The following is a 27,558-nucleotide window of genomic DNA, read 5'->3' on the forward strand; positions in this document are numbered from 1 at the left end:
GGGTTGGGTCAATTGGCTGGGTTTATGCAAAGGGTTGTTATTTTTTCCTCCTGAGCGGAGAATTTCTTTGGTATCAACAAGGCTATTTGGGTGTTGGGTCAAAAGATGGAGGGGGTGTGATTTAGCTTGGGAAAGAGGGGTCTTGGGAGAGAAGGTGGGTCGGTCGCTTGTGTTCTGGGGGGTCTGACACCTACAACCCATGGAAGGTGATGATAATGTGAGAAGAAACGTCAATTTCCTTCTCAGGTGGAGATAGGTTCTGGAGAACCTCATACGAGACCTGCTGGGTGAAGCCAAATTCCCATCAAGTCCAGTCACCTGTTCTCTTGGTAACCAGTCAAGATTCCTTCAGGAAACACATGGGCAGGACATACAGGGAACAGCTGTTCTCTGTCTCTTTCTCTCTCTGTTATTCATAAGAACATCTGGAGAGCCCTGGACAACAATTGTGCACTGGCAACGATGAACAGGTTTCAGCTCTTGCTCATTTGTTGACTTCCAAGGTGCTTTGAAGACCCAGACTTTGGAGCTTCAAAGCACCTTGAACCAGGCAGGTTGGAGACCCCACAAGGCTCTCCAGGGTCCCACAGAACGTAACAAAGAGATGATTTCCTCCTCACTGGCTGTGTGAGATCCACTTCAAACCAGAGATGTTTGCAAGCAGATCGTGTGCTCTGCCACTGAGCTATGGAGTCTCTTCTCACCCGATTCATTGGTACAGACAAAGTTCCAGAACATTAATACCCATCAACATTAAGAGCCCACTAAGCACATTTTGGTTCTTGTGCGCATTCGCAGGCACTCAAGTTGGGGAGGAAGAATTAGTCTCTTGGGCGGTTGGGCGAGAAGGGAGGGACAAGGAGGGAGCAAGGGGTAGACTGGGCTTCTGCCCCATCACCCAAAAGCAAACGAGAGTAGCCGGGATCCATCCGATTAAGAGAACTGAGGTAAGTTACTGTGTGAGTTTATAGGACAAAGAAACGTGGTACAAGAAAAGGCACTCTATCACTCTAAAGATCATGTTCTCTCTCTCTCTCTCTCCTCTCTCTCTTTGTCTCTGTCTGTCTGTCTGTCTCTCTGGGGGGAGCAATGGAAAGAGCAAGGTATGGGGGTCTTGGGAAGGAAGAAGGTTGGCTACAACATCTATGGGTCATGGTGGGTGACATAACCATCTAGGAACGGTTATGGCGGTAGTGTGGGAACGAGGATAAGGAAGGTTGGGGGAGTTTGGGGGTGGGGGTGTTTAGATTCCACCACAAACCAGGCAAGGGGAACAAATCTTTGGTATCAGGTGTGATTCTCAAATCACGAAAAACTCGAAAACTCAAGTGAGGTAGCCTATATTTTTTTGGGTCTCACTACAAACGTCTTTTTTTTTCACGCTCGGGGGGCCAGTTGCTCGTCGACAGCTTCCTTGTCCTTGGGGTGCTCTCTTTATTTATTTTTTAGCCAAGGTCAGGCCCCCCGTTTATTACCTTTCTTCTTTTATTTTCTGGCGTGGCTTCTCAGCCCTTTAAATACTCCACAAAATCAGGTACGGAAATCCACTGTCTTCGCCCTCCATCGTCCGTTAGCGTCGACACGTCACGACAAAGACAAGACAGGATGGGGGGGAATTGGGGGTGCTTGGAGAGGCGGGTGGACACTGGGCAGAGAGAGAAATATATATATATATATATGCTTCCCTTCCCTTTCGCACCCTCTCTTCTTCCTTTGGCAAAACACAGCTCGGCATTTGCTACATTCCCCTCCTTCCGTCGTCTGTTTGGGTTGGTTCAATCATCTCTCCCCTTCTGACACCCTGATGGTCACACCCGCTCAATAGATCGGGGCATAATCTTGGGGGTGGGTGGGTGGGTTTCTGGTTAAAGTTTCTTCTCTCTTTTCTTTTCAAAGTTCATCCTCCTTTCGAATCAAATAATATTATCCGATGGCGTGGCTTTCCTTCTTCTCCTCCTCGTCGTTCCAGAAGTCGCCTAACCGTGGATTCAACACTTCGCCTTCAACGTAAAGTGAACAGGGGAAAAAAGACCTCCACACAGACCGTGCTATTTGTACCCGCATCAATTTGGTATTGTCCCATTAAAAATCAAAAACAAGAAGACACACAGACACACGGACGCACAGACACACAAAGAAACCCCACGTTTACTGGGGAGGTGGCGAGGGTGAGATTCTCTTGCCCCCTGGGCTTTCTCGACGTCGTCTCCTCTTCGGCCCTTTGGGTTCAAACGTTGGGGAGGCTTGGCTCGCGAAAGCGTCCCTCATCCTCTTTTGACCCCGCCATTGTCTCGTTTTATTTCGCCTTTGCAAGTCACTCGTGATTCGTGGTGCCGGCCCCTGTTGAGGACAGCGCTCCTTCCAGAAATGAAGAAGAGAATCGTGGTGTATCTATCTTGTAACTATTATTTTTTTAAGGCAGGCTGTTAATTGGCACACATTCACCCATGCACACACTCAAATAGTCAGTTATCTTTCATACGTTGCCAGAGATCCATGCTTTTTTTTGAGCTTGTTGTAGAGTTTTTCTTTTTCCAGGAGCAGAGGGGTGGAATGGGGACAGGGGGTGGTTGAGAAGGAAGTTTGCATTTCTCGCCACCCACAATGTCGATCCGTACTTAAATATATCTCTATCTCTGTTCTGCAAGCAGATTCACAATTGGGGCCTCCGTCCACCAATCCAGTTCTTATCATATCGGTCAATTCTCATTCCCCACCTCTCTCTGTTGACAGCAGGATAAAGGAGGCGGGGGCCTTGTGGGTACTCTGCGAGGAGATGGACAGAATCGGTCCAATCTGGGGCTGTCTTCTGGAATGAAACCAAGGTCAAGACAGAAGGCGAGACGGCAGTCCAGCGTCCGGAAAAAAGAACGGAAATCCTGTCCTCTCCTTTCCTTTGGTTTCGTTAAAGCTTTTCGTTTCTCTCTCTCTTTTTAAATACCCGAATTATGTACCTAAAATGTGCTTCGTGACCCGCTTATATTTTCTCTCTCTCGAGGTGACACAGTGCAACTTAGCTTTAGACCCCCCCGCACGACTGATTCCAGGGGGGAGGAAGGGGGTATTTTTTCGTGTGAGTTGCTACTCTCCCTCTTCCTTTCCATACTTTGGCTTGTAATTCCTTTGAGAGGAACCATTGATAGAACAAGAAGTCTTCTCTTCGGCTGATTCTCCTACACTTTTTGGTTGCTCTTTTTTTCTTTTGGTAGATGTGAATCATGTTGTTGTGCAGTTGACCATTAGTTTTAGGGTGTACATGGTGGGGGTTGGTTTGGAGAGTAACGCCTTCTGTTCATGAGCTGTGTAGACGATGGGATGCAAGGAAGGGTGTTGAGCAGGTGAGTGGGGAACAAATGTGCGTGAGGACAGCATGGTAATGTTTTGGTGATGCTTGCAAAGATGGTTCTCCATGCTTTCCCCTTGTTGGTCCTACGAATGCCATACTCATTACTGGTTTTATTATTATTATTATTATTATTATTATTATTATTATTTTTTAAAACTTTCTCAGCCCCCTTATGCATTTTTGGTTTGCAAACTGAGAAACACCCCATAAACACCATTCATGCAGGCCGCCATTGATTCCACTCGCCATTGCCTAGGATGCAACAGCTTGTCCCCAAACGAATTGCAAACCGTTCCCACGCGACACGGTCGTTTGCCTTTTCCCTGCCCCGCATCCGAAAGGGCTGTTATCAGCTTCGCGACAATGACCCTCGTTTGAAATGGAGCTGTGGGGGTAGGGGCAGGGGTCTGGAAACTCGGGGGCTCAGCTGTGTCCTAGAATGCAAGACCATTGCTGGTGCCAAGGTAGCCATGGCAGGAAAATAGACAGCTACCTAATACTGAGTCAGACCATAGGTCCATTTCACTCAGCACTGTATACACTGACTGGCAACAGCTCTCTGGGGATTTCAGGCTGGGAATTTTCCCCAGCCATACCTGCAGATGCCTGGTATTTATTTATTTTTTGCATGCAAAGCGGATGCTTTACTACTGAAAGGTGAATGGTCTAGGCGTTGAAACCCAGGGACAGGGAAAGGGCAGAAGGAAGGTGTACCAGTTTGACATGGTTACATGGTTACTTGCCCTCCCAACAATTGCCCAGTGCTGGCCTGTGTTTAAGGCATCCAGCGCACACTCAGTTGGCCAAGGCACCCACCGCCCCTCAGTGATATGGCTTTCGCCTCCCCCACAACGGGGACTTCAAAACAGACTTCCTTGAAAACGTCTGCAATTAAACCAGCCCCTTAATCCCCTTGCCCAGTTGTCAGAATGGCACAACACCCTCTGGGCTGGGTGTTTGTTTGTTTGTTTATGGGGCAAGTGGCGTCTCTCACCTAAGCCAAAGATTTTGGAGGCTACTTGTGAGATGACCCTCTGCAAATCAGGCACCAGCTTTCAGAAGGCGGCCGGAGGCAAGGGCTCTTGTGCATCTCAGACGCATGGCAGTTGTGCATCTAAGACGCATGGATGCTCCCAGAGCTCTAGCAGGATTCCAACTGCACCTGGTGCAGATGGCTGTGCTTGAGATATGAGTGGCTGGTTGCTCAAGGTGTGCGCATGGCAGTGAGGAGAAGGAAAGCCAGCATGGAGAAGGCGATGAGTTTTTTGGCTGCTGTGTGGTGTTGGACAAGAGGGGGGAGATGTAGGGAGAGGGTGAGAAGAAGGAGGAGGAGATCATGCTTTGGAAAAAGTGCTTGTAGATGAAGAAGGAACCCCGGGGTTGGCGCCCGGGTCTTCCTGCCAACGGTTCATGCACCTCCGGCGAGCGTTCATGAAGAAGTTGCTAACGGTGTTGAGTTCCAGGCCCAGCTGCTGCGAGATGGTCATCTGCATCTCCTTGGATGGCCTCTTGTTTTCCTTGAAGATGGCGATCAGGGTGCGGCGCTGGAGGTCCGTGAAGACGAGCCGCTGCTTCTTCGGCTGTAGGTTCCGGTCCTTCTGCTGCTCCTGCTCTTTACGTTTGCATGCTATATGTCGTCGGAGGAGGAGGAAGGGGCCGGAAAGGAGGGAGGGGAAGGAGGAGGAGGAGACAAAAGAACACAGCCATCAAGCAAGATGCAGAACTATGCTTCGTCCAACTTTTCGGGGGGCCCTCCCCCATACAGAGGACAACAAAGCTGCTCTGACCCTTCCCCTGGCAAGAGACCCCACCCCATACATTGGTACTTCTGTGGTCCTTCATTAAGGCTACAGTGGAACCTCGCTTTCCAAACGTCTCGGAAGTCAAACACTTCGGCTTTCGGACGCCGAAAACCCGGAAGCGGCTGCGGTTTCCGAACGCTTTTCTGAAGCCGAACGTGACACGCGGCTCCCGTTTTGAGTTTTCCGTCAGCAAACGCTTCCGGAATCGACTGCTTCAGTTTTTTAATGTTTCGGAAGTCGGACGGTCAGTTGGTACTGGTTACGCCCAAAAACCGAGGTTCCAATGTATGTGTGTTCTGTATTCTTTTCTTTAGAATAAAAGATTCGCCCAGTTTCCCCCATTTCTGCACCCTTGCCTACAGATGGTGCAAATCTTACATTTGGACATAACCTCCTGCTTCTTTTGCAAACGGAGGACTAGGCGCCAACCTCTGAACAGTTATCAAACCCCTTGCTCAGCAGCCCGTACCGTTTAACAATCCATCCCTCTTCTCAGAGATCTCTGGGAATTGTAGTTCTGTAAGGGGAATAGGAGGCGGTTCTTGATAAACTCTCAGCACCCTTAAACAAACTACCTCTCCCAGGATTCGTTGGAGGAGGAGGCCATGGCTGCTAAAGTGATATTATATAGTGCTTTAAATTGTAGAGTTGGAAGCAACCTTCAAGGGTTATCGATTCCAACCCCCGTGCAATGTAGGAACCACATCTAAAGATTCCCTGACAGATGGCCAACCAACCTCTGTCTTAAGACCTCCAAGGATGGAGAGACTATCAACTTCCTAGAGAGTCCATTCCTAATGTTTAGCTGGAATATCCTTGCTTATCATTTGAACCCACTGGTTGGGGTCCTACCCCCTGGGGCAGCAGAAAACGAGCTTGCGCCGTCTTCCAAGTCTTCCCCTTCAGATACAGTGGTACCTCGGGTTACAGACGCTTCAGGTTACAGACTCCGCTAACCCAGGAATAGTACCTTGGGTTAAGAACTTTGCTTCAGGATGAGAACAGAAATCACGCAGCGGCAGCAGAAGGCCCCATTAGCTAAAGTGGTGCTTCAGGTTAAGAACAGTTTCAGGTTAAGAACGGACCTCCGGAACGAATTAAGTATGTAACCAGAGGTACCACTGTATTGGAAGATGGCTATCAAATCAGTCTTCTCTTCGCCAGGCTAAACGTACCCACCTCCCTCAACCGTTCCTTATGACTTGGTTTCCAGACCTTTCTGGTGTGTAGTGCTGATGCGTCCTCTGTCTCCAAACATCATTAATTATTAGTATCAGTATGGATTTTAATTATTAGTATTTCTCTCTCTCTCTCTTCCTTTTTTTTTCTTTTAAGGTTGGACGACTCTCTCTCTCTCTCTCTCTCTCCTTTTTTATTTTTTAAAGATTGGGCAAAGCTTTGGGTGTTTCTCAATCCAAAAACCCCCAGCAGAGGAATTAAAAAACCTACCCTATGACCATCAGATGCTTGCAAGGAAAACAAATAAAAGATATAAACCTTTTTGGCACATCAACAGGTAATATTTACTTATTATTTAAAAGTCATCTTTTTAAAAGTCATTTTTTTTATTAAAACACACACACACGAAAATTTCAGAAATCTTAAAAAGGAAAGGGGGGAGGGGGGAAACACAAGATTCGCAAAATTAGAAGTTGGGTCAAAGCATTTGCGACAGGCAAACCACCCACCACCAATTCCTTCATCCCTTCTCCCCAGCCCACAACCTCCCCCCCAGCAGCTTTCCCATCAACTCCCAACAGACAAAATCAATTTGGTCATTGGTTTTCCATGTATGCATTGGTGTCGACAGTGTTCCCCAACCTGGGGCTGGGTGCCCCCAGGATATTCCAAGGGGGCCACAGGTGAAAATGTGTAATGGGGAGGGGACCACAACATGTTAGGGGGCCGCAGAAGGAAGTGAGAAGTGCAGGGGGGAAGCAATTTTTTTTAAAAAAAATCCTCATTGGCTGGTTATCCCCTTGGCCAGTCATAAGCGGGTAAGGGGATATTTCCTTGCACATCCTTGGAGCAGTCCTGGTTTGTCGCTGTCAAGAGAGGGCGATCACTGAGGCTCCCATTTTGACCAGTAGACCCCACGATCCAGAACCACCAGTTCAGGTAAGTGCGGTTGGTTGGCAATGGGTAAGGCTGGGTGAGCCATAACTGTTTGTTGATGCTGTCACTACTGGGCCTGACTCTGCAATCCGCCCCAGCGCCTACTGGATCATGGCCTTTGGATGGTGCCAAAGGGCACAGGGCCTGCCGGCAGCGTCAACCCAGCTCTACGAGCCACAGGGTGAAACCCACCCCAGTGCCCCTCCCAGTGGGGTCGTCTGCTGTCAGAGAGTGGGTAGGCTGCTCACCGAACCAGCAAAAACAAATACAGTGGTGCCTCAGGTTACATACGCTTCAGGTTACATACGCTTCAGGTTACAGACTCCGCTAACCCAGAAATAGTGCTTCAGGTTAAGAACTTTGCTTCAGGATAAGAACAGAAATCGGGCTCCGGCGGCATGGCAGCAGCGGGAGGCCCCATTAGCTAAAGTGGTGCTTCAGGTTAAGAACAGTTTCAGGTTAAGGACAGACCTCCGTAACGAATTAAGTACTTAACCTGAGGTACCACTGCACTCCTTGTTGCTTTGGAGCTGTCCATGATGTCGCCTCAGGAGCAAGCGTCTCACTTGGAGCTCTCCGTGGTCCTGAAACACCAGGCCTGCCTTGGAGCTGTCCGTGGTGCTGCCTCAGGAGCAAGAGGCTCACTTGGAGCTCTCTGTGGTGCTGAAACGCCCAACTTGTCTTGCTGCATAAGCTTCTCCATGGGACCAGAACAGGAGATGCCAGCCCTCCAAGTGGGATGCTTCCTGAGATGTTTCTTACTGATCATGCCGAAGATCAGACTTAGAACATTCTGCATGCCAAGCTTGTATTCTGCCACTGAGCTATGGGTGCTCCTGGGGAACAAGGGGTATGTGGCTATGGGGGCATGGATCCGGTGGCCTGTCGTGAGGAGGCCCTGCACTTTAAATTTTTACCACTGCCTGTGCTCAAGAGCCCTTTTCATGCTTTAGCCATGCCTAGGTGCCAGAATAAAGTCCTAGCCCAGGCAAACCATTTCAGCCTTTTCATTTTAGTATTTCTGGAATTAATATACCACCCTTCATTGAAAGATCTCAGGGAATAAAATACATGCTAAAGCACAAGTAAATAAAGTAATATAACAAACCCACCCCCTTCACACAGACATATTTAAAAGGATGTAGGAATATTGATTAGCCTGGATGAAGAGTAACATTTTCACCCGGCACCTAAAATATATACCGTATTTTTTGCTCTATAACTCACTTTCTCCTTCCTAAAAAGTAAGGGGAAATGTGTGTGCGTCTTATGGAGCGAATGCAGGCTGCGCAGCTATCCCAGAAGCCAGAACAGCAAGAGGGATCGCTGCTTTCACTGCACAGCGATCCCTCTTGCTGTTCTGAGATTCAGAATATATTTTTTTTCCTTGTTTTCCTCCTCCCAAAACTAGGTGCGTCTTGTGGTCTGGTGCGTCTTATAGAGCGAAAAATACGGTGTATAATGAAGGCACCAGGCGAACCTTCTGAACATGCGCAGAGTGCGTCCCCTGTTACAGATGACGAAACCACCACCCTTCTTCATGGGGTTACTCTCTGGACAGAGTGAATCCCAACCTCTCATCTTAAGCACAGATACCAGTAAATCTCAAATAATTTATTCCCTTCCTTTTGGAGGGGGGTTGGGACGGGATCTCTCTCTCTCTCCCTCCCTCCAAGAAGCGGCTTAACATGTCCCTTTGCAATTCAATATAATTACAGCTCAGCAGAGCAGGAATCAATAGCTGCTGTAGTCGGATCTATACACAAGAGCACCACCAAAGCCTCTGTTCATATTTCTCATTCTTTGTGTATGACGGTCTAGGCAGCCTTTGGTCTAGCCGTTCACGGGCTCCAGGGGGCATTTGTGTTGAAGGCCACTATGTTCCTCTGCTCCACAGACTCGCCGGGGTCTTCGCTCTTCGGCAAAAGGTAGGATTAAATAACACGGTGAAACTTCGCTTACAGCTCAAGCTGCAGGTGATTCTACTTAGAGTAGACTGATTGAAAACAATGGTGACCCTGGGCCCAGTCATTTCAGTGGGTCTGCTGCTGCAAATAGCCTAATATCTATCTATCTATCTATCTATATCTATCTATCTATCTATCTATCTATCTATCTATCATCTATCATCTATCATCTATCATCTATCTATATCTATCTATCTATCTATCTATCTATCTATCTATCTATCATCTATCTATATCTATCTATCATCTATCTATCTATCTATCTATCTATCTATCTATCTATCTATCTATATCTATCATCTATCTATCTCTATATCTATCTATCTATCTATCATCTATATCTATCTATCTATCTATCTATCTATCTATCTATCATCTATCATCTATCTATCTATCTATATCTATCTATCTATAGCCTAATCTCTCTCTCTCTCATCTATCTATCATCTCTATCTGTCGTCTGTCTGTCTGTCTGTCTGTCTGTCTGTCTATCTATCATCTATCTGTCTATCTATCTATCATCTATCTATATCTATCTATCTATGTATCTATCTAAAGCCTAATCTCTCTCTCTCTCATCTATCTATCATCTCTATCTGTCTGTCTGTCTGTCTATCTATCATCTAATATCTATCATCTATCTATATCTATCTATCTATGTATCTATCTAAAGCCTAATCTCTCTCTCTCTCATCTATCTATCTATCTATCTATCTATCTATCTATCATCTATATCTATCATCTATCTATATCTATCTATCTATCTATCTATCTATCTATCTATCCTCTCTCTCTCTCTCTCTGCTCCTGCCAACCTAGCAGTTCGAAAGCACATCAAAGTGCAAGTAGATAAATAGGTACCGCTCCGGCGGGAAGGTAAATGGCGTTTCCGTGCGCTGCTCTGGTTCGCCAGAAGCAGCTTAGTCCTGCTGGCCACATGACCCAGAAGCTGTACGCCGGCTCCCTCGGCCAATAGCGCCGCAACCCCAGAGTCAGCCAAGACTGGACCTAACGGTCAGGGGTCCCTTTACCCTTTTTACCAGGAACATACAATTCAATCTGAGACAGATTGAATTGTATCATAGTGAGAGGCTCACAGGAGCCTGCAACCAGTTCTCTGCTGTGCCTGTAAAAAGGGGGATGTAACTCTGCTCCATAAAGGAACTTGATAGCGCAAGTTAGGAAGGATATTAATAAACAATATATCCTCTCCTTCCACCCTGAACATTCCCACAACTGGTGTGACTCTCCAGAGTCTCAGGGTCAGAGATGCCGGGGACTGACTCTGACGCCATCTGTGTGCAACATGCAGGCTCCACCGCGAAGCCAACCTCCCTCCTCTACTCTCCAGAAACCTGCCTTGCACAAAACAACGGTCTGCTGTCCTCCATCTCCCTCGGTTCTTTCTTCTGCAAGTCTCCGGGCGAAGAAGAGAAAGAAGAAAAGTAAAGGGGGGAGCGGAGAGGAGAAGAATTGTTTCTAAAAAGAAGGGGGTGTGTAATGGGGGAGTGGAGGGGGCCAGCCATTGATAGGCGGTGATTGTCTCTCCCTGCGGGAGCTCCTCACAGCATTTTGGCGACTAAATATACCTGATGCCTCCCTGCAGGGTGAAGGTGCTGAGAGACCCAGCACCAGTTTCCCCATTGTACCCCTAAATGCATCTGTTTATCCTCAGCCCCCTTTGCAACGCAACCTGCAATTTTCTGCCCTGCACACAGACACACACATGCATGCAATTGCATGGCTATTACTCAAGCGCCGGCAATTTAGGCAAACGACAAAAGGTTGGCGATACGAGGTGGGCTGGCTCTGGCTGTTTGTTAACAAGAGGGGGTGCTTTTTGTTCCGTGTGTTGACAACAACAACACAGCGGTTTTTGTGCAACGACGAAGGCTCCTGCAAACGATGGGTGTGCGTGGCGGATCAATGACCGCAAGACCGAGGTCCGGCCATAGAATCGTAGAGCTGTAGACTTGGAAGAGACACACACACACCTCCAGGGTCATTTAGACCCTGCAATACAGGAACCACAACTAGAAAATGCTCTGACGTAAAAAGGACCCTGGACGGTTAAGTCCAGTCAAAGGCGACTCTGGGGTTGCGGCTCTCATCTCGCTTTCAGGCCGAGGGAGTCGGCGTTTGTCCACAGACAGCTTTCCGGGTTGTGTGGCCAGCAGGACTAAACCGCTTCTGGCGCATGGCGGAAACCAGAGCGCACAGAAACGTCGTTTACCTTCCCGCAGCAGTGGTACCTATCTATCTACTTGCGCTGGCGTGCTTTCGAACTGCTAGGTTGGCAGGAGCTGGGGCAGAGCAACGGGAGCTCACCCCATCATTGCGGGGATTCGAACCGCCGACCTTCCGATCGGCAAGCCCAAGAGGGATTCCTGTAAGCCCATCTAAGTTGAAAGCATTCTGAGCCGCCACAATCCTGTTGTGATGTATTCTGCTGGCCACCAGGTGGAACTATGGCTTCATCTGCAAACTAGGCTCTTTCGCTTAGAGCCATTCACAAACTGACCTCTCAAAATCCACCAGCCATAAAAAAATTGGGAAAAGAGAGGAGGTGGGAGTAACAATTTCACCCGATTTCTCCAGGATTGAGGAGAAATTCTCAGACAGTTTCTCGGGGCCATTGGGAGTGCGGTAAATGCACAGATTATTTTTTCCTCCCACCCTAAGAATTCTGATTTTTTGCTACACAAGTGCATCACGGGAGAAATGTTGGAGGGGATGGAATAGGACGTCCCTATTTTCAGGGGAGAAACATTGAAGGGGATGGAATAGGACGTCCCTATTTTCACAGGAGAAACGTTGGAGGCGATGGAGTTATGCAACCCTTGAGCCAAGGAGATAGGTAACTGTTTACTAGACATTTGAAGGCAGCCCTGTAGAGGGAAGTATTAAAATGTTTGATGTTTTATTACATTTTTATATATGTTGGAAGCCACACAGAGTGGCCAGGGCAACCCAGTCAGATGGACGGGGTATAAATAATAATAGAAATTATTATTATTATTGAATAGGACGTCCCTATTTTCATCAGAGAAATGTTGGCGGTTATGCTACTGCAGGATAGATAGGTGATAGAATATCTGGGTTCTGTTCCAGCAACTCTACTTCCTTTTACCATCCTCTGTCAGAGACAGGGTACTGGGTTAGAGAGACCTGCAAGCCATGCTTTCAGGATTGGTTCCCTTAGAGAAGTGGGGGCTCTTTGTGATTGGTATGCAGCCGGCATGCCCTGAGCTCCCGCGCTCTCCCAAGCAGACTGTCTGCAGCGACGCAAATTAAATCTTCCTCTGAACTCTGCAAATTAGGATGTAAGACAATACAAAAGGCTCCTGAGCTTTGCCGCGGAATCTATTTTCGCCTCTCTCTTTTTTGGGGTGGGGTGGGAGAACTTAGTCATCTAAGAATAGGGGAGGGAGGAAGGAAGGAAGGAAGGAAGGAAGGAAGGAAGGAAGGAAGGAAGGAAGGAAGGAAGGAAGACTAGTTTGGCACAATATTCACATGACTGAGTATCATTCCGCACAATGCATTTTGTATGATACCCAGTGCCGGATTTACATATAAGCTAAACAAGCTTTGGCTTACGGCCAAACAAGCTTTGGCTTACGGCTTACTCTCTTGGGGGGGGCCCAAAAAAATTAAAGAAAAAACACCTGGATGTACATTTCCAAAATATAAGATAACAAACAAATAAAATAAAACCTACATATAGCGATAGTGTTTTGTAGGCTCCTATTTGTTGTGTGCAAATGGCTTTAGATACCTGTTAGGTCCATAAATTACCGAGCACAATTCAAAGTGTTGGTGCTGACCTTGAAAGCCCCAAACAGCCCAGTATCCCTGAAGGAGCATCTCCACCCCCATCGTCCGGCCCGGACACCGGGGTCCTCCTTCCGAGGGCCTTCTGGTGGTTCCCTCGCTGCGACAAGTGAGGTTACAGGGAACCAGGCAGAGGGCCTTCTCGGTGGTGGCACCCTACCATCAGATGTCAAGGAAATAAACAACTACCTGACTTTTAGAGGACATCTGAAGGCAGCCCTGTTTAGGGAAGTTTTTAATGTTTGATGTTTTATTGTGTTTTTAATATTCGATTGGGAGCTGCTCAGAGTGGCTGGGGAAGCCCAGCCAGATGGGTGGGGTATAATTAATAATTAATAATAATAATAATAATAATAATTCTATTTGCCCCATGTCAGTTTCAGTTTATTGGTTAATTTTCCCAGAAAGGCTGTTCCCCATACTATTCGGTACCATTGTTATTGTTGTTTAGTCGTTTAGTCGTGTCCACCTCTTTGTGACCCCCTGGACCAGAGCACGCCAGGCCCTCCTGTCTTCCACTGCTTCCCACAGTTTGGTCAAACTCATGCTGGTAGGTTTGAGAACACTGTCCCACCATCTCGTCCTCCGTCGTCCCCTTCTCCTTGTGCCCTCCATCTTTCCCAACATCAGGGTCTTATTCGGTACCATTGGTCCATGCTTACTCCTGACAGCTCTCTGCAGTATCTCGTTCTTTTCTTCACTCCAGTCATTCTCCTTTCCCTCCCTCGCCTCCCTTCACTCTCAATCTCTTCTTCTGAACCAGCCCCAGCTAATGCGATGGGAGCCAATTGCTCCTAATAAACTGCCACAGTAACACAACCTGGCAGGGGAGACTCTGCGACGGTGCCAGAGGGTACCTGGAGAAACCGAGTGACAGCTCAATTTGTACCTGGTGTGAGGAGGAGGAGGAGGCGAGAGGCAAGGAGAAGAATAGATGGAGACACAGAAGAGGCTCTCTAAATGGAAAGAAGTTGGGAAGAACCACTAGGAATAACAGTCCCCAATTTTCAGGCATAGATCACACACCCGCCTACTATTAAAAACAACAAAGTACGGGCAATCAACTAGGTTTTACTCATGGAATCATAAAATTGCACAGCTATAATAATAATAATTTATTATTTATACTCCGCCCATCTGGTTGGGGTTCCCCAGCCACTCTGGGCGGCTCCCAACAGAATATTAAAGACACGATAAAACATCAACCATTAAAAAACTTCCCTAAACAGGGCTGCCTTCAGATGTCTTCTAAAAGTCAGGTAGTTGTTTATTTCCTTGACATTTGATGGGAGGGCATTCCACAGGGCGGGCGCCACCACCGAGAAGACCCTCTGTCTGGTTCCCTGTAACCTCGCTTCTCGCAGTGAGGGAACCGCCAGAAGGCCCTTGGGAGATGGACCAGATGTCCGGGCTGGAAGATGGGGGTGGACACGCTCCTTCAGGTCTACTGGGCCATTGAGGGCTTTCAAGGTCAGCACCAACACTTTGAATTGTGCTCGGAAACGTCCTGGGAGCCAATGTAGGTCTTTCAGGACCGGTGTTATGTGGTCTCAGCGGCTGTTCCCAGTCCCCAGTCTGGCTGCCGCATTCTGGATTAGTTGCAGTTTCTGGGTCACCTTCAAAGGTAGCCCCACGGAGAGCGCATGGCAGTAGTCCAAGCGGGAGATAACCACTCTGGCCAGACAGTCTGCGGACAAGGTGAGACACCTGGGAACTAAAATGGTCAAATGGCCTGGTCACCCCAAGTTGGAAGTAGATAGCAGGAAGATGCCATGAGTGTTTTCTATTTTGTGACCTTTCTTTGTGGGCAGGGAGGGTCTCATCCTGCGTACCAGATGGAGCTGGGAGACAGCTGCCCTGGACACAGAATTAACCTGCACCTCCATGGACAGCTGTGAGTCCAAAATGACTCACAGGCTGCGCACCTGGTCCTTCAGGGGCACAGTTACCCCATTCAGGACCAGGGAGTCCCCCACACCTGCCTGCCCCCTGTCTCCCCCAAAACAGTACTTCTGTCTTGTCGAGATTCAACCTCAATCTAATCACAACTTCTGGACCAGCTGCAAAGGGCAGCCCCGCAGAAAGCACATTACAGTAGTCAAGAGCATATCAGGATTTGATTGTCGTGGGGTGCGGAGAGAGAGAGAGAGAAGGAATGAACGCTCCTTTCTTGTATCAAATGGACGGATCGTGTAGCGCTTGGGAACTGGGAAACTTCCTGGCATAGCCCTTTAAAAAATGACCCCCATCTGGAGCTGTTTCTGCTGGCAAAGAACCCATAAATCACAAGAAGGAGCTGATAGATTTCCAATCAAATTTCTCTCCCCACAAGCAGCCTCGCTGCAGCTGCAGGACTCCTCCTGCTCCCCCACCCCGAAACATCGTTTCTCCCGCCCACCCCCGCCCACCACCTGCTGCCATCCCAACTTCTCTGGTGGGCGGAGAAAGGGGGGTGGGACGACGGAGAACCCTGGGTGGACCATTGATTCCCCCGAACCTGTCGATTTTGTTGAAACCCCCAGAAGTAGCTTTAAGAACAAAAGAGGTTAGGACCAGAATGCCTTGATGACGACATGAATCGCTCTTCGTTCTCATTGGACTGTGCAAACTCCCCTTAAAATCTTGGTCAGTCTGTACCACTGCCATTTGGGGTGTGTGTGTGTACTGAACATGTTCCTTGTGATGGCTTTGTTATTGTTTGTATGGTTGTGTTTTTTGCAGAAAAATAGGGGTGCCAGATCTCACCACGAACCCTTAAAGACCTACGTTGGCTCCCGGGGTGTTTCCGAACACAATTCAAAGGGTTGGTGCTGACCTTGAAAGCCCTAAACGGCCTCAAAGGCCCAGTATCCCTGAAGGAGCGTCTCTACCCCAGACACCGGGGACCATCTCCTGAGGACCTTCTGGCGGTTCCCTCCCTGCGAGAAGCGAGGTTACAGGGAACCAGGCAGAGGGCCTTCTCGGTGGTGGCGCCCACTCATTCTACTCATTTAAAAACACCAGGCAGGCCCCACAAATAACCCAGAGATGCCTTTGAAATAAAAGCACACATTCTACTCATGTAAAAACACACTGGTTCCTGGACCGTCCGCATCCGAGAGGTTCTAGCACAGGGGTCAGCAAACTTTTTCAGCAGGGGGCCAGTCCACTGTCCCTCAGACCTTGTGGGGGGCCGGACTATTTTTTGGGGGGGAAAATATGACTGAATTCCTATGCCCCACAAATAACCCAGAGATGCATTTTAAATAAAAGGACACATTCTACTCATGTAAAAACACGCTGATTCCTGGACCATCTGTGGGCCAGATTTAGAAGGCGATTGGGCCGCACCCGGCTCCCGGGCCTTAAGTTGCCTAACCATAGAATCGTAGAGATGGAAGGGACCCCCCCTTGCAATGCAAGGCATCTCAGCTGAAGCATCCCTGACAGGTGTCCATCCAACCTCTGCTTAGAAACCTCCAAGGAAGGAGAGAGGAGAGAGAATAATTGGGCGCCACTCTCACACACACCCATGACCTGTTCTTCCTGTGGGCGACAGAGCCTTTTAGACAAGCTCTTTGCCCCCCTTGGCACCAACTCCCCCATGCCAACCCATCCATCCAGCCAGGCCCGCCTTACCAAGGCCTTGACCTCAGCGCTCTCCCTTCTTCTTTTTCTTTTTCTTTTTTCTCTTTTCAAAGAACTTTATTTCACATACCACCATCACACCCACAGGTGTATGGAGCTATATGGCACGAAGCCTTTAAGCAGAATGTACAACACGGGTGGCGCTGTGGGTTAAACCACAGAGCCTAGGACTTGCCGATCAGAAGGTCAGCGGTTCGAATCCCCACAATGACGGGGTGAGCTCCCGTTGCTCAGTCCCTGCTCCTGCCAACCTAGCAGTTCGAAAGCACCTCAAAGTGCAAGTAGATAAATAGGTACCACTCCGGCGGGAAGGTAAACGGCGTTTCCATGCGTTGCTCTGGTTCGCCAGAAGCGGCTCAGTCATGCTGGCCACATGACCCGGAAGCTGTATGCCGGCTCCCTCGGCCAGTAAAGCGAGATGAGCGCCGCAACCCCACAGTCGGTCACGACTGGACCTAATGGTCAGGGGTCCCTTTACCTTTACCTTACAACACATCCAAGGAGCTTCCTGCCCTCTTGTATCAAAACATGGATACATAAAAGGTGCTTTGCTCCTGCACCCCAACTCTCCTTGAGTCCCCCACTCCCAAAGTCACAGAGTAACAGAAGCAGGAAGGTCAAATTCAGACGATCACAGGCTCCCGGACGCTGTTCTTCCTCTTCACCACAAACAGCTTCTGACCAGAGATGGTCACAAGGAAAGAGTGCTCCCCAAACACCACAGAGATACGCCTGAAGGGCACCTCGGGACAGTGGAACAGGCAGGAAGCGCAGGCCATGTTCACCCTTCTAAAGGAGAGCCTTCTTCTTCAGTCTTTCCACTGCGAAACCCTCTTTGCATCATCCCACTCCCTTTGCTTGAGGTTCCTCCCTCTCTCTCCCCCTCCCCTAGCCCATTAGCCGTAATATCTGTTAAATATTTCGACAGCTTAACAGGGGAATTGATTGCTTGTTACTCCAAGTCGGGGTTTTTTGATGGGGCTGGAGAGATGTCAGCAGCGCCACTGGGCTACTTGCCAGCAGCACCTGAGACGGGCAGATCGGAAGAATCTCTCTCTGGGATGCTGTTCCAAGTGTCACGCCAACGCAGGAGATTCGAAACAGATTTCCCAGGGATTTCTCTCTCCTCTCCCGTCTCCCACCAGGAAAGGAGCCAACCTTCGTGGGTTATTAACATCACAGTAAGGGTGATGCGGGTGGCGCTGTGGGTTAAACCACAGAGCCTAGGGCTTGCCAGTCAGAAGGTCGGCGGTTCGAATCCCCGCAATGACGGGGTGATCTCCCGTTGCTCCATCCCAGCTCCTGCCAACCTAGCAGTTCAAAAGCACGTCAAAGTGCAAGTAGATCATTAGGTACCGCTCCGGCGGGAAGGCAAACGGCGTTTCGGTGCGCTGCTCTGGTTCGCCAGAAGCGGCTTAGTCATGCTGGCCACATGACCCAGAAGCTGTATGCCGGCTCCCTCGGCCAGTAAAGCAAGATGAGCGCCGCAACCCCAGAGTCGGCCACGACTGGACCTAATGGTCAGGGGTCCCTTTACCTTTTAAGGGTGATGAATGGATGTTCACAGAGGCGTAGGAAGGTCAGGTGGTACCCGGTGTGGAAAATTTCTTGTCAACACACCCCACATTTTTTATTACTATTATTGCCTGCAAAAATGGTTTTACGTTATTTCGTATTTTCTTGTAAAGGAATGTGGATTCTGGGCCTCTGATAACAGGTATGGACAGATACAGTCATACCTCGGGTTACAGATGCTTCAGGGTGCATTTTTTCAGGTTACAGATGCGCCAAAACCAGGAAGTACCAGAACAGGTTACTTCCAGGTTTCGGCGGCCGCGCATGTGCAGAAGCACCGAATCGCAACCCGCGCGTGCACAGATGCACTGCTGTGGGTTGCGAATGTGCATCCCGCACGGATCATGTTCGCAACCCGAGCGTCCACTGTACTTAAATCTACAGGGTGGGTTGTGTTTTGGCTTATGTTGTTTTATTTATATTTGTTGTTTATTTATTTAATAAAATTTATTTTAAGAAACCTGCAAAGTGGTTTGCCAAAACAAAAAAACACAAAAAACCCCACCACAGCAGTAAAATCAAGAAAAATTAGCTGTGTGCAGGGGGCAGAGTGAAGGCAAGGCAAGGCCTAATCTACTCAGCCTAGTCTCATTTTCTTCACACAGGCCGACTTTCCAGGACAATAGGGCAGTAGGGTGGTTCATAAAAAACTTTTTTGTCAAAGTTTTTGTCAAAGAGAACAACAACTACCAGACTTTTAGAAGACATCTGAAGGCAGCCCTGTTCAGGGAAGCTTTTAATGTTTGATGCATTACTGTATTTTGATATTTTGTTGGAAGCTGCCCAGAGTGGCCGGGGAAGCCCAGCCAGATGGGCGGGGTATAAATAAATTATTATTATTATTATTATTATTATTATTATTATTATTATTATTGGTTGGTGGAGGGGGTTATCTCTGCCCCCTGTGGGAGTGAGGTCCGTAGATTAATGACTTACTGCCCTCACCTCAAGAAAGATTATAATTACCGTATTTTTTGCTCTTTAAGACTCACTTTTCCCCTCCTAAAAAGTAAGGGGAAATGTGTGTGCATCTTACGGAGTGAATGCAGGCTGCGCAGCTATCCCAGAAGCCAGAACAGCAAGAGGGATTGCTGCTTTCACTGCGCAGAGATCCCTCTTGCTGTTCTGGCTTCTGAGATTCAGAATATTATTTTTCTTGTTTTCCTCCTCTGAAAACTAGGTGCGTCTTGTGGTCTGGTGCGTCTTATAGAGTGAAAAATACAGCACTTAGGCAAATCCAAGATGAGTTCAGCTGCCGCAAATGTTAGTTCAAAGGATTAGTTCTACGGTGAAACCAGGAAAGGATAAGCCTTCGACTGTCATGGACTCTTAATCTGCGATTCCTGCATTGCAGCGGGTTGGGCTAGAGGACCTTTGAGGGTCCCGCCAAAGTCTACAGTTCCATGATTCTGCTTCTTAACTATCAAGCCCAACACCAACATGCAGAATCAAATCTACCTGGGTGCAGAGCGCGTCTCCTTGCCTCCAATTACGCTGACATATTTCCAAGCCCCGGCCTTGGAATGCACTTGGTGCGGGGAGCACGAGAATAATCGTAAAAATAAAAAAAACCACCACATCGATTGATGCCTCTAATGAATGGCTTTGGCTTAGGGTGTTTCTAGCAGGAGAGCCAGGCCAGGCGCAGGTTTATGGGGAAGCCAGGAGGAAATGTTTTCCCATCAATCTGCCATCGGAGCCAGGAACCCAAGAATTTCGCCCGGCTGGCCAGGAGCTTGTTATACGCATCCGATATGCTTGTTAAGAGGCGTGAAAGGCAAGTGATGGGGATGGCTTTGCCAATCCTGTGTCAGGTTTATTGTTCCTGGACTGCTGGCTGACACCGACAGCTGCAATCGCCCTCTTTTCTAGCTCAGGGTGGCAACCTCACATACCCGCCGATATTTCTCCGATGAAAATAGGTAAAGGTAAAGGGACCCCTGACCATTAGGTCCAGTCGTGGCCGACTCTGGGGTTGTGGCGCTCATCTCGCTTTACTGGCCGAGGGAGCCAGCGTACAGCTTCCGGGTCATGTGGCCAGCAGGACTAAGCCGCTTCTGGCGAACCAGAGCAGCGCACGGAAACGCCGTTTACCTTCCCGCCGGAGCGGTACCTATTTACCGTATTTTTCGCCCTATAGGACGCACTTTTTCCCCTCCAAAAATGAAGGGGAAATGTGTGTGTGTCCTATGGGGCACATGCAGGCTTTCGCTGAAGCCTGGAGAGCGAGATGGGTTGGTGCGCACCGACCCCTCTCGCTCTCCAGGCTTCAGGAAGCTATCCGCAAGCTGTGGGAGAGCTGCGCGACTTTGCGCAGCTCTCCCACGACTTGTGGATAGCAGCCTGTTCTGGGGTGTGGGGAAAGCTTGGGCTTCCCCTGCCCCAGCCCCGCACCTGGGGGGGAAATAATTTTTTTTTCTTTATTTCCCCCCAAAAAAACTAGGTGCGTCCTATGGGCCGGTGCGTCCTATGGGGCGAAAAATACGGTATCTACTTGCACTTTGACGTGCTTTCGAACTGCTAGGTTGGCAGGAGCAGGGACCGAGCAACGGGAGCTCACCCCGTCATTGCAGGGATTCGAACCGCCAACCTTCTAATCAGCAAGTCCTAGGCTCTGTGGTTTAACCCACAGCGCCACCCGCGTCCCTATGAAAATAGGGACGTCCTATTACATAAAGCTATGGTTTTCCCAGTAGTGATGTATGGAAGTGAGAGCTGGACCATAAAGAAGGCTGATCGCTGGAGAATGGATGCTTTTGAATTCTGGTGCTGGAGGAGACTCTTGAGAGTCCCATGGGCTGCAAGAAGATCAAACCGATCCATTCAGTCCAAAACCGGGTAGGGGAAGGCCCAGGCAGCTCATCCCTATCATGTCTGGATCCAGAGTTAGAGAGCTGGCCCCATCTGAAGGTTTCAAGCCCATGGTCACACGCCCAACCTCTAACATCATCCTAGGCGAGACACGTCGCGTTTTGGGCTTTATGATAGATATAATTTAAAGATCCGAGAGGTGTTAAAACCCATCAGTCACTCCCGGGCTGAGCTTAAATCTTCTTCCAGATGATCTATATCGCTTGAGGTATTAACGAGTTTTCCAATTTTCATTCAATCAGCAGAACTTGCCTGTCTCCTGGCACACAGGCCCAGGTTGGGTCATTAATAACTGCGGTGGAAATCAGTAGCCACGGCAAAGCACACTGCTAGCACACTTGCATATATATATCCCGTCCTCTTTACGACGCAATTTCCCCATACAGGACCAGGTGCACAGCCTGGGAGTCATTTTGGACTCACAGCTGTCCATAGAGGTGCAGGTCAATTCTGTGTCCAGGGCAGCTGTCTTCCAGCTCCATCTGGTATGCAGGATGAGACCCTCCCTGCCCGCTGCTCCCAACAGAATATTAAAATATAAAACATCAACCATTAAAAACTTCCTTGTACAGGGCTTCTTTCAGGTGTCTTCTAAAAATCAGATAGTTATTTATCTCCTTGACATCTGATGGGAGGGTGTTCCATAGGGTGGGTGCCACCACCGAGAAGGCCCTCTGCCTGGTTCCCTGTAACCTCACTCGGTCAGGCAGAGAGGCGGTGACTGGCCTAAAGTCACACCCGGTGAGCTTCAGGGCCAAGCGGAGATTTGAACCCAGGTCTCTCAGTTCCCAGTAGGTCTCTCTAATGCCAGCCTTTCTCCACCTGTGGGTTCCCAGATGTTGTTGGACTACAACTCCCATCACCCCTAGCTAGCAAGGCTAGAGCTCAGGGATGATGGGAGTTGTAGTCCAACAACATCTGGGGACCCACAAGTTGAGAACCACTGCTCTAACCCCTACACCATACTAGCTCTCTAACTTTCCCGTCAGCCACTTCGGGCAGCTTCCAGTACATATAAAAACATAATAAAACATCAGACATTAGAAACTTCCCAATACAGGGCTGCCTTCCGATGTCTTCTAAAAGTCAGATACTTGTTTATTTCCTTGACATCTGGTGGGAGGGCGCCACCACCGAGAAGGCCCTCTGCCTGGTTCCCCATAACCTCGCTTATCACAGGGAGGGAACCACTAGGAAGCCCTCGGAGCTGGACCTCCATGTCCGGGCTGGACGATGGGGGTGGAGACGCTCCTTCAGGTCTGCTGGGCCGAAGCAGTTTAGGGCTTTAAAGGTCAGCACCAACCCTTGGAATTGTGCTCGGAAACGTCCTGGGAGCCAATGTAGGTCTTTTAGGAGGGGTCAGAGGGAGAAGACGGGGAGGATGAGCTGTCAGGAGCTGAAGAGGTAACATGGCTTAGAGCAGGCATAGGCAACCTCAGCCCTCCAGATTTTTTGGGACTACAATTCCCATCATACTGGGTCCTGTTAGCTAGGCATCATGGGAGCCTCAGCTTCAGGATCTGTCCTTCCAGTGATCACTCAGGGCTGATTTCCTTAGGAATGGAGAGGTTGGATCTTCTTGCAGTCCATGGGACTCTCAAGAGTCTCCTCCAGCACCAGAATTCAAAAGCATCCATTCTTCGGCGATCAGCCTTCTTGATGGTCCAGCTCTCACTTCCATACATCACAGCTGGGAAAACCAGAGCTTGAACTATACGGACCATGTGGACTAGGGTCTTGCAAAAATTTAATGGAATCACAGAGTTATATTGCACTCGCTCTGCATGCAAATGACCCCGGGCTCAGTTCCCAGCAACATCTCCCAGTAGTGGTGGGAGAGAACCCCTGTCTGAGACCCTGGAAAACCCTGCCGATCTGTGCGGATAGTACTGAGTTTGGCGGACTACTGGCCTGACTCCCTACACACCAGCTTGCTATGTTGCTTATGACCCTTGAATCACCGCTTTCCAGTCTAACCGTTAAAACTGTGCCAAATTATAACATATTGGATTTACTTAAAATTCAATATTCTGTCTCCCTGGTTCCTGGGGGAAATGAATAGCTTTTGGCCCAGCCTACTCCATTAGGAAGGAGCAGCAGAGAGGCCTCTGTATCCTTCAACCCTCATAATTCTTTTTTCCTTTCTTTCCCCAACGCTCCCCAGCAAGGTATAATTTCTTTGTTGACCGTTTCTGCCCATGGGTCCAAGCAGACAGGGCGGCTGGGCCTTCGCCCTCTCAGGGCTCTCCCAGCCTCACTCTGGCACCATCGATGGGATTTTAATAGGTGTATTTTCAAATTAGTTCTGGGGCTTTCAGGACTTATCAGTTAAATGAGCTTTTTCAAATTGATTCAGAGGTCACCCAGAGAAGTTTTCAGGCTCTGTTATCTCTTCCCCAGAAGGTTCCAGGGGCAACGGGGAGAAGAAGGAAGTCGGGGGGGAAGAGGTTGGGTGGTGGTGGGAGGGAGGGAGGAGAAGAAAGAAAGAAAGAAAGAAAGAAAGAAAGAAAGAAAGAAAGAAAGAAAGAAAAAATGGAAGGAGGGGAAAAAGGAGAGAGAGAGAGAGAGAGAGAGAGAGAGAGAGAGAGAGGAAGGAAGGGGAAAAGGAAAGAGGGAAGGAAGGAAGGAAGGAAGGAAGGAAGGAAGGAAGGGGGAAAGGAAGGAAGGAAGGGGGAAAGGAAGGGGGAAAGGAAGGAAGGAGGAAAGAAGGGAGGGAGGGAGAGGGAAAGGAAGGAAGGGGGAAAGGAAGGAAGGAGGGAGGGAGGGAGAGAAAGAGGAAGGAAGGAAGGAAGGAAGGAATTATAAAATTATAAAATTGTAGAGTTGCAAGGGACACCTCGAGTCATCTAGTCCAGCCCCCGACAATGCAGGAAATTAGGAGGGAGAGAGAAGAGAAATGTGAGAAAGCAAAAGGGATGCATAAGTGTAAAGAGAAAATAAATGCACTGAGAAGGAAGGCGAAGAAATAAGAGGAGGAGAAAACAATTTGGAAGGGAAGTTTTCCAGTTTGGAAGCCTATGAAATGGGCTCAGTTTTGTTGCCTTCTTATATCACCCAGAATCTTGTGTTTGGGGGTGTCTATGAATTCTTATTTCTTTTTGAAAAGGAATTATTGAGGTGAACATCATTTAAGTGTGTTTGTGTGTTTATGTGTTAAAAAAACTATGTTACATTTCCCATTATTTTCAGCCCTGTACTAGTCCGGTCTCTGCTTCTTATCACCTGGGAATGTCCTGTTGATTAATTATTATTTTTTAAATGCATATTTATACAAAAAAGGAAGTTATAGTTTTGTTCTTTCTGGTCTAGATATCCATACACACGAGGGAGAGATTGTGAATTTATTATCAACATCCGAATCCCAATATGAGTCATGGAGCAGCCATGAAATCAAGGGGGTCTACTCTTGAGTAAGACTTGGCGCCTGCAATCCTATAAACCCGCTTTGCCTGGGGGTAAAGCCCACTGGATTCCACAGCACTTAACTTCTGAGTAGGCATGGTTGAGACTGCGCAGTTAGTTGGCTATCCCCTCTTATTGTTGGGGTTTATCTAAGTCATACTCTAGAGTAGACCCACTGAAATAAACGAATTCTGGCTAACTTCAGTCCATTGGTTTCAAAGGGTTTCCTCTGTGACATAGATCGAGTTTGTTTATTTATTTAGTAAAATGTAAAGAAATGTGAGATGGAAGGAAGGAAGGAAGGAAGGAAGGAAGGAAGGAAGGAAGGAAGGAAGGAAGGAAAAGGAAGAAAGGAAGAAATAAAGGAAGGAAGAAGGAAGGAAGGAAGGAGGGAGGGAGGGAGGAAGGAAGGAAGGAAGGAAGGAAGGATGGATGGAAGGAAGGAAGGAAGGAAGGAAGGAAGGAAGGAAGGAAGGATGGATGGAAGGAAGGAAGGAAAAGGAAGGAAAGGAAAGGAAGGAAAAGGAAGGAAGGAAGGAAGGAAGGAAGGAAGGAAGGAAGGAAGGAAGGAAGGAAGGAAGGGGAAGTAGCAGAGCAAGAGAGAGAAATCTTTCTTGAAACTAAGTGGCTCAAACAGGCGGGCCTCTTACTTAGCTGCGAGGGAATTAAATGGAAATCCTGATATGAATTTGACAAGCCCTGTGGAACAGCAAGCAAAGATTTATCCGTTAATTATTTATCATAATTAAGTCCCGCTAATAGATTGGGAAAGCTGAGGTTCTGGGGGATATTTCTATTTATAATGAATGCACGGGGGAGCAAATTAGCCGAGGCTTAAGATTATCCTCTTCCCCCGCCCCCGCCCGCCCCCAAACGCTGTCAAGTCAGGATTTTGAGATATTTATTTATATTTCTTGAACAGGGGTGGGGAGAGAGAGAAAAAAAATCTGGTTCCCAAAGAAGATTTCGCCCGAAAGAGCTTCTCGCTGGGTTAATTTGGAACTTCCGAGCGGATCCGACGCCTGGACCTGTTTCCGTGTGAACGGAAAAGGAATCCGGAGTGGCTCCTAGATTTGCATCTGGAGCGAGGTGGTTGGTGTGGGGAGACGTTTGAGAGAATCGAAACGGGGTTCTGTCACGGCTGGGGGAGTGGGACTCGTTAAAAGCAGTTCCGAAAGATTAAGCTGAAATTATTATTATTATTATTATTATTATTATTATTATTATTATTATTATTATTCGCCTTCAAGATATGTTCCACAGCGAGGTACAAAATATAAATTTTTAAAAGCTAAAATGAATAGTTACACAATTACAAAATAACAGGATTTTTTATTTTTATTTTTTTGCAACACACAGACACAGAAAATTCTCAACCTTTCTCAGTAAAAAACCCAAACGCGCCCAGTAAATAATCTCTAGATGAATATCCCGCCAACGCCCCTCGAACCCGGATTTACAGTTTCTGCGTTTTTTGTGGGGTTTTTTTAATATATATAAAAAATGTATTTTTGAAAGGGAAAAAAAATCCCAGACTTCCAAGGGAAACGGTAAATCCGGATTAAACGAAAGTGGTTCCAATCCGATTCGCAGCACAAAGTTATAAACGTGCACACAGGAGTAAGCTCCACTGTGGGACATTTACCCAGGAGTCAGCTCCACCGGACGCAGTGAAATTTACTTCTGAGTAAATATCTATAGTCTCGCTCTGTCATTTGAGGAGACTTTTGCCACTACAATAATTGAGATCCTATTTCCTTGTTCCAATCCAGCTGTGAATTATATATATATATATATATATATATATATATATATATATATATAGGGTTCTTATAATTTTTTCGCTCCCACCTCCCTCCCCGCTTTTCCTTCTGAAAGACAAAACACGCATAGTAACACACACCCTGTAAAAAATAAATCTATTTTTATCTGGGATGGGGGGCAAAATGATTTCAGTTAAGATGGGGGCGCTGCAACCCCTTTCTAAACTGAATTCACACTATAAGGGTATTAATTTTATTAATTTTAATAAATTAATATTATTATTATAAACTTAATATTATTAAACTTAGTATTATTAATTTTTATTTTAATGAAGAGGGGGTTTGGGCTGGCTCTCTCTTCCTTATCTATCAGCTCGCAGATCCAGACGGGCCTTTTTGAAAAACTAAGGCGCAGGCGGTAAAAGAAACGGAGAATAGGCAGGGATCCCCAGAGGTCCTGTAGTCTGACCCCTTTGCAACGCAGAGGCTGGTTACTGGGCTGCTGTCAGGGCAAAACTGCCTTTAATGGCTGGGTTTTAGATACCTCGCGATGTGTTTTTACTTCTTCTTTTCCAGCTAGATTTCCCCACTGTCCTGCGTTTTATAACCGACGCTTTTGTGAGCCGCCTGGAGCCCCAGTTTGGGAGAAAGGCGGGGTGCAAAGATACTGAATAAGCAAGCAAATGAAATGAGTGTGTAATAATAATAATAATAATAATAATAATAATAATAATAATAATAATTTTATTATTTATACCCCACCCATCTGGCTAGGGAAGCCCAGCCACTCTGGGCGGCTTCCAAAAAAAATATTAAAATAGCTGTGTCCAGCTAAATCCTACTCAGAGTAGACCGGCTGAAACGGGTAGGCCTGGCGAACGTGCAGAAGAACCATTCATTCCCGCGGCGTCTACTCTTGAGTAAAATTCGGGTCCTGTTATTTGGAAAGGTGGCAATCCGTTTTCTCGTGAGTCAAATGTGCCTGCCTCTGGCATGCGTAAAAGAATCACAGAATTCTCGTGAATTAAGTGTAATAATATTAAGTTTATACTAATAATATTAATTTATTAAAATTAATAATATTAATTTCTGTTGAACCCTTACGGTGTGAATTCAGTTTAGAAAGGGATTGTTGCAGCGCTGCCATCTTTACTGAAATCATTTTGCCCCCCAGCCCAGTTAAAAAGGATTTATTTTTTACAGGGTGTGTGTTACTATGCGTATTTTGTCTTTCAGAAGGAAAAGCGGGGTGGGAGGTG

The 27,558-nt window shown here is 47.7% G+C and overlaps 1 protein-coding gene across 1 annotated transcript in view; it reads right to left on the reverse strand.

Annotated features, from left to right (window-relative positions):
- Positions 1–4,392: 4,392 nt before the first annotated feature.
- ONECUT3 (one cut homeobox 3) overlaps positions 4,393–27,558 on the reverse strand; it is a 57,978-nt gene continuing 34,812 nt past the window's right edge. The window contains exon 2 of the mRNA XM_083594708.1: positions 4,393–4,973. Coding sequence (XP_083450834.1) covers positions 4,681–4,973 — 293 coding nt within the window. The 3' untranslated portion in view covers positions 4,393–4,680. The remainder of the gene's footprint in view (positions 4,974–27,558) is intronic.

The sequence above is a fragment of the Podarcis filfolensis genome, assembly GCF_964270895.1.
Source record: "Podarcis filfolensis genome assembly, chromosome: 18".
NCBI classification, from domain to species: Eukaryota; Metazoa; Chordata; class Lepidosauria; order Squamata; family Lacertidae; genus Podarcis; species Podarcis filfolensis.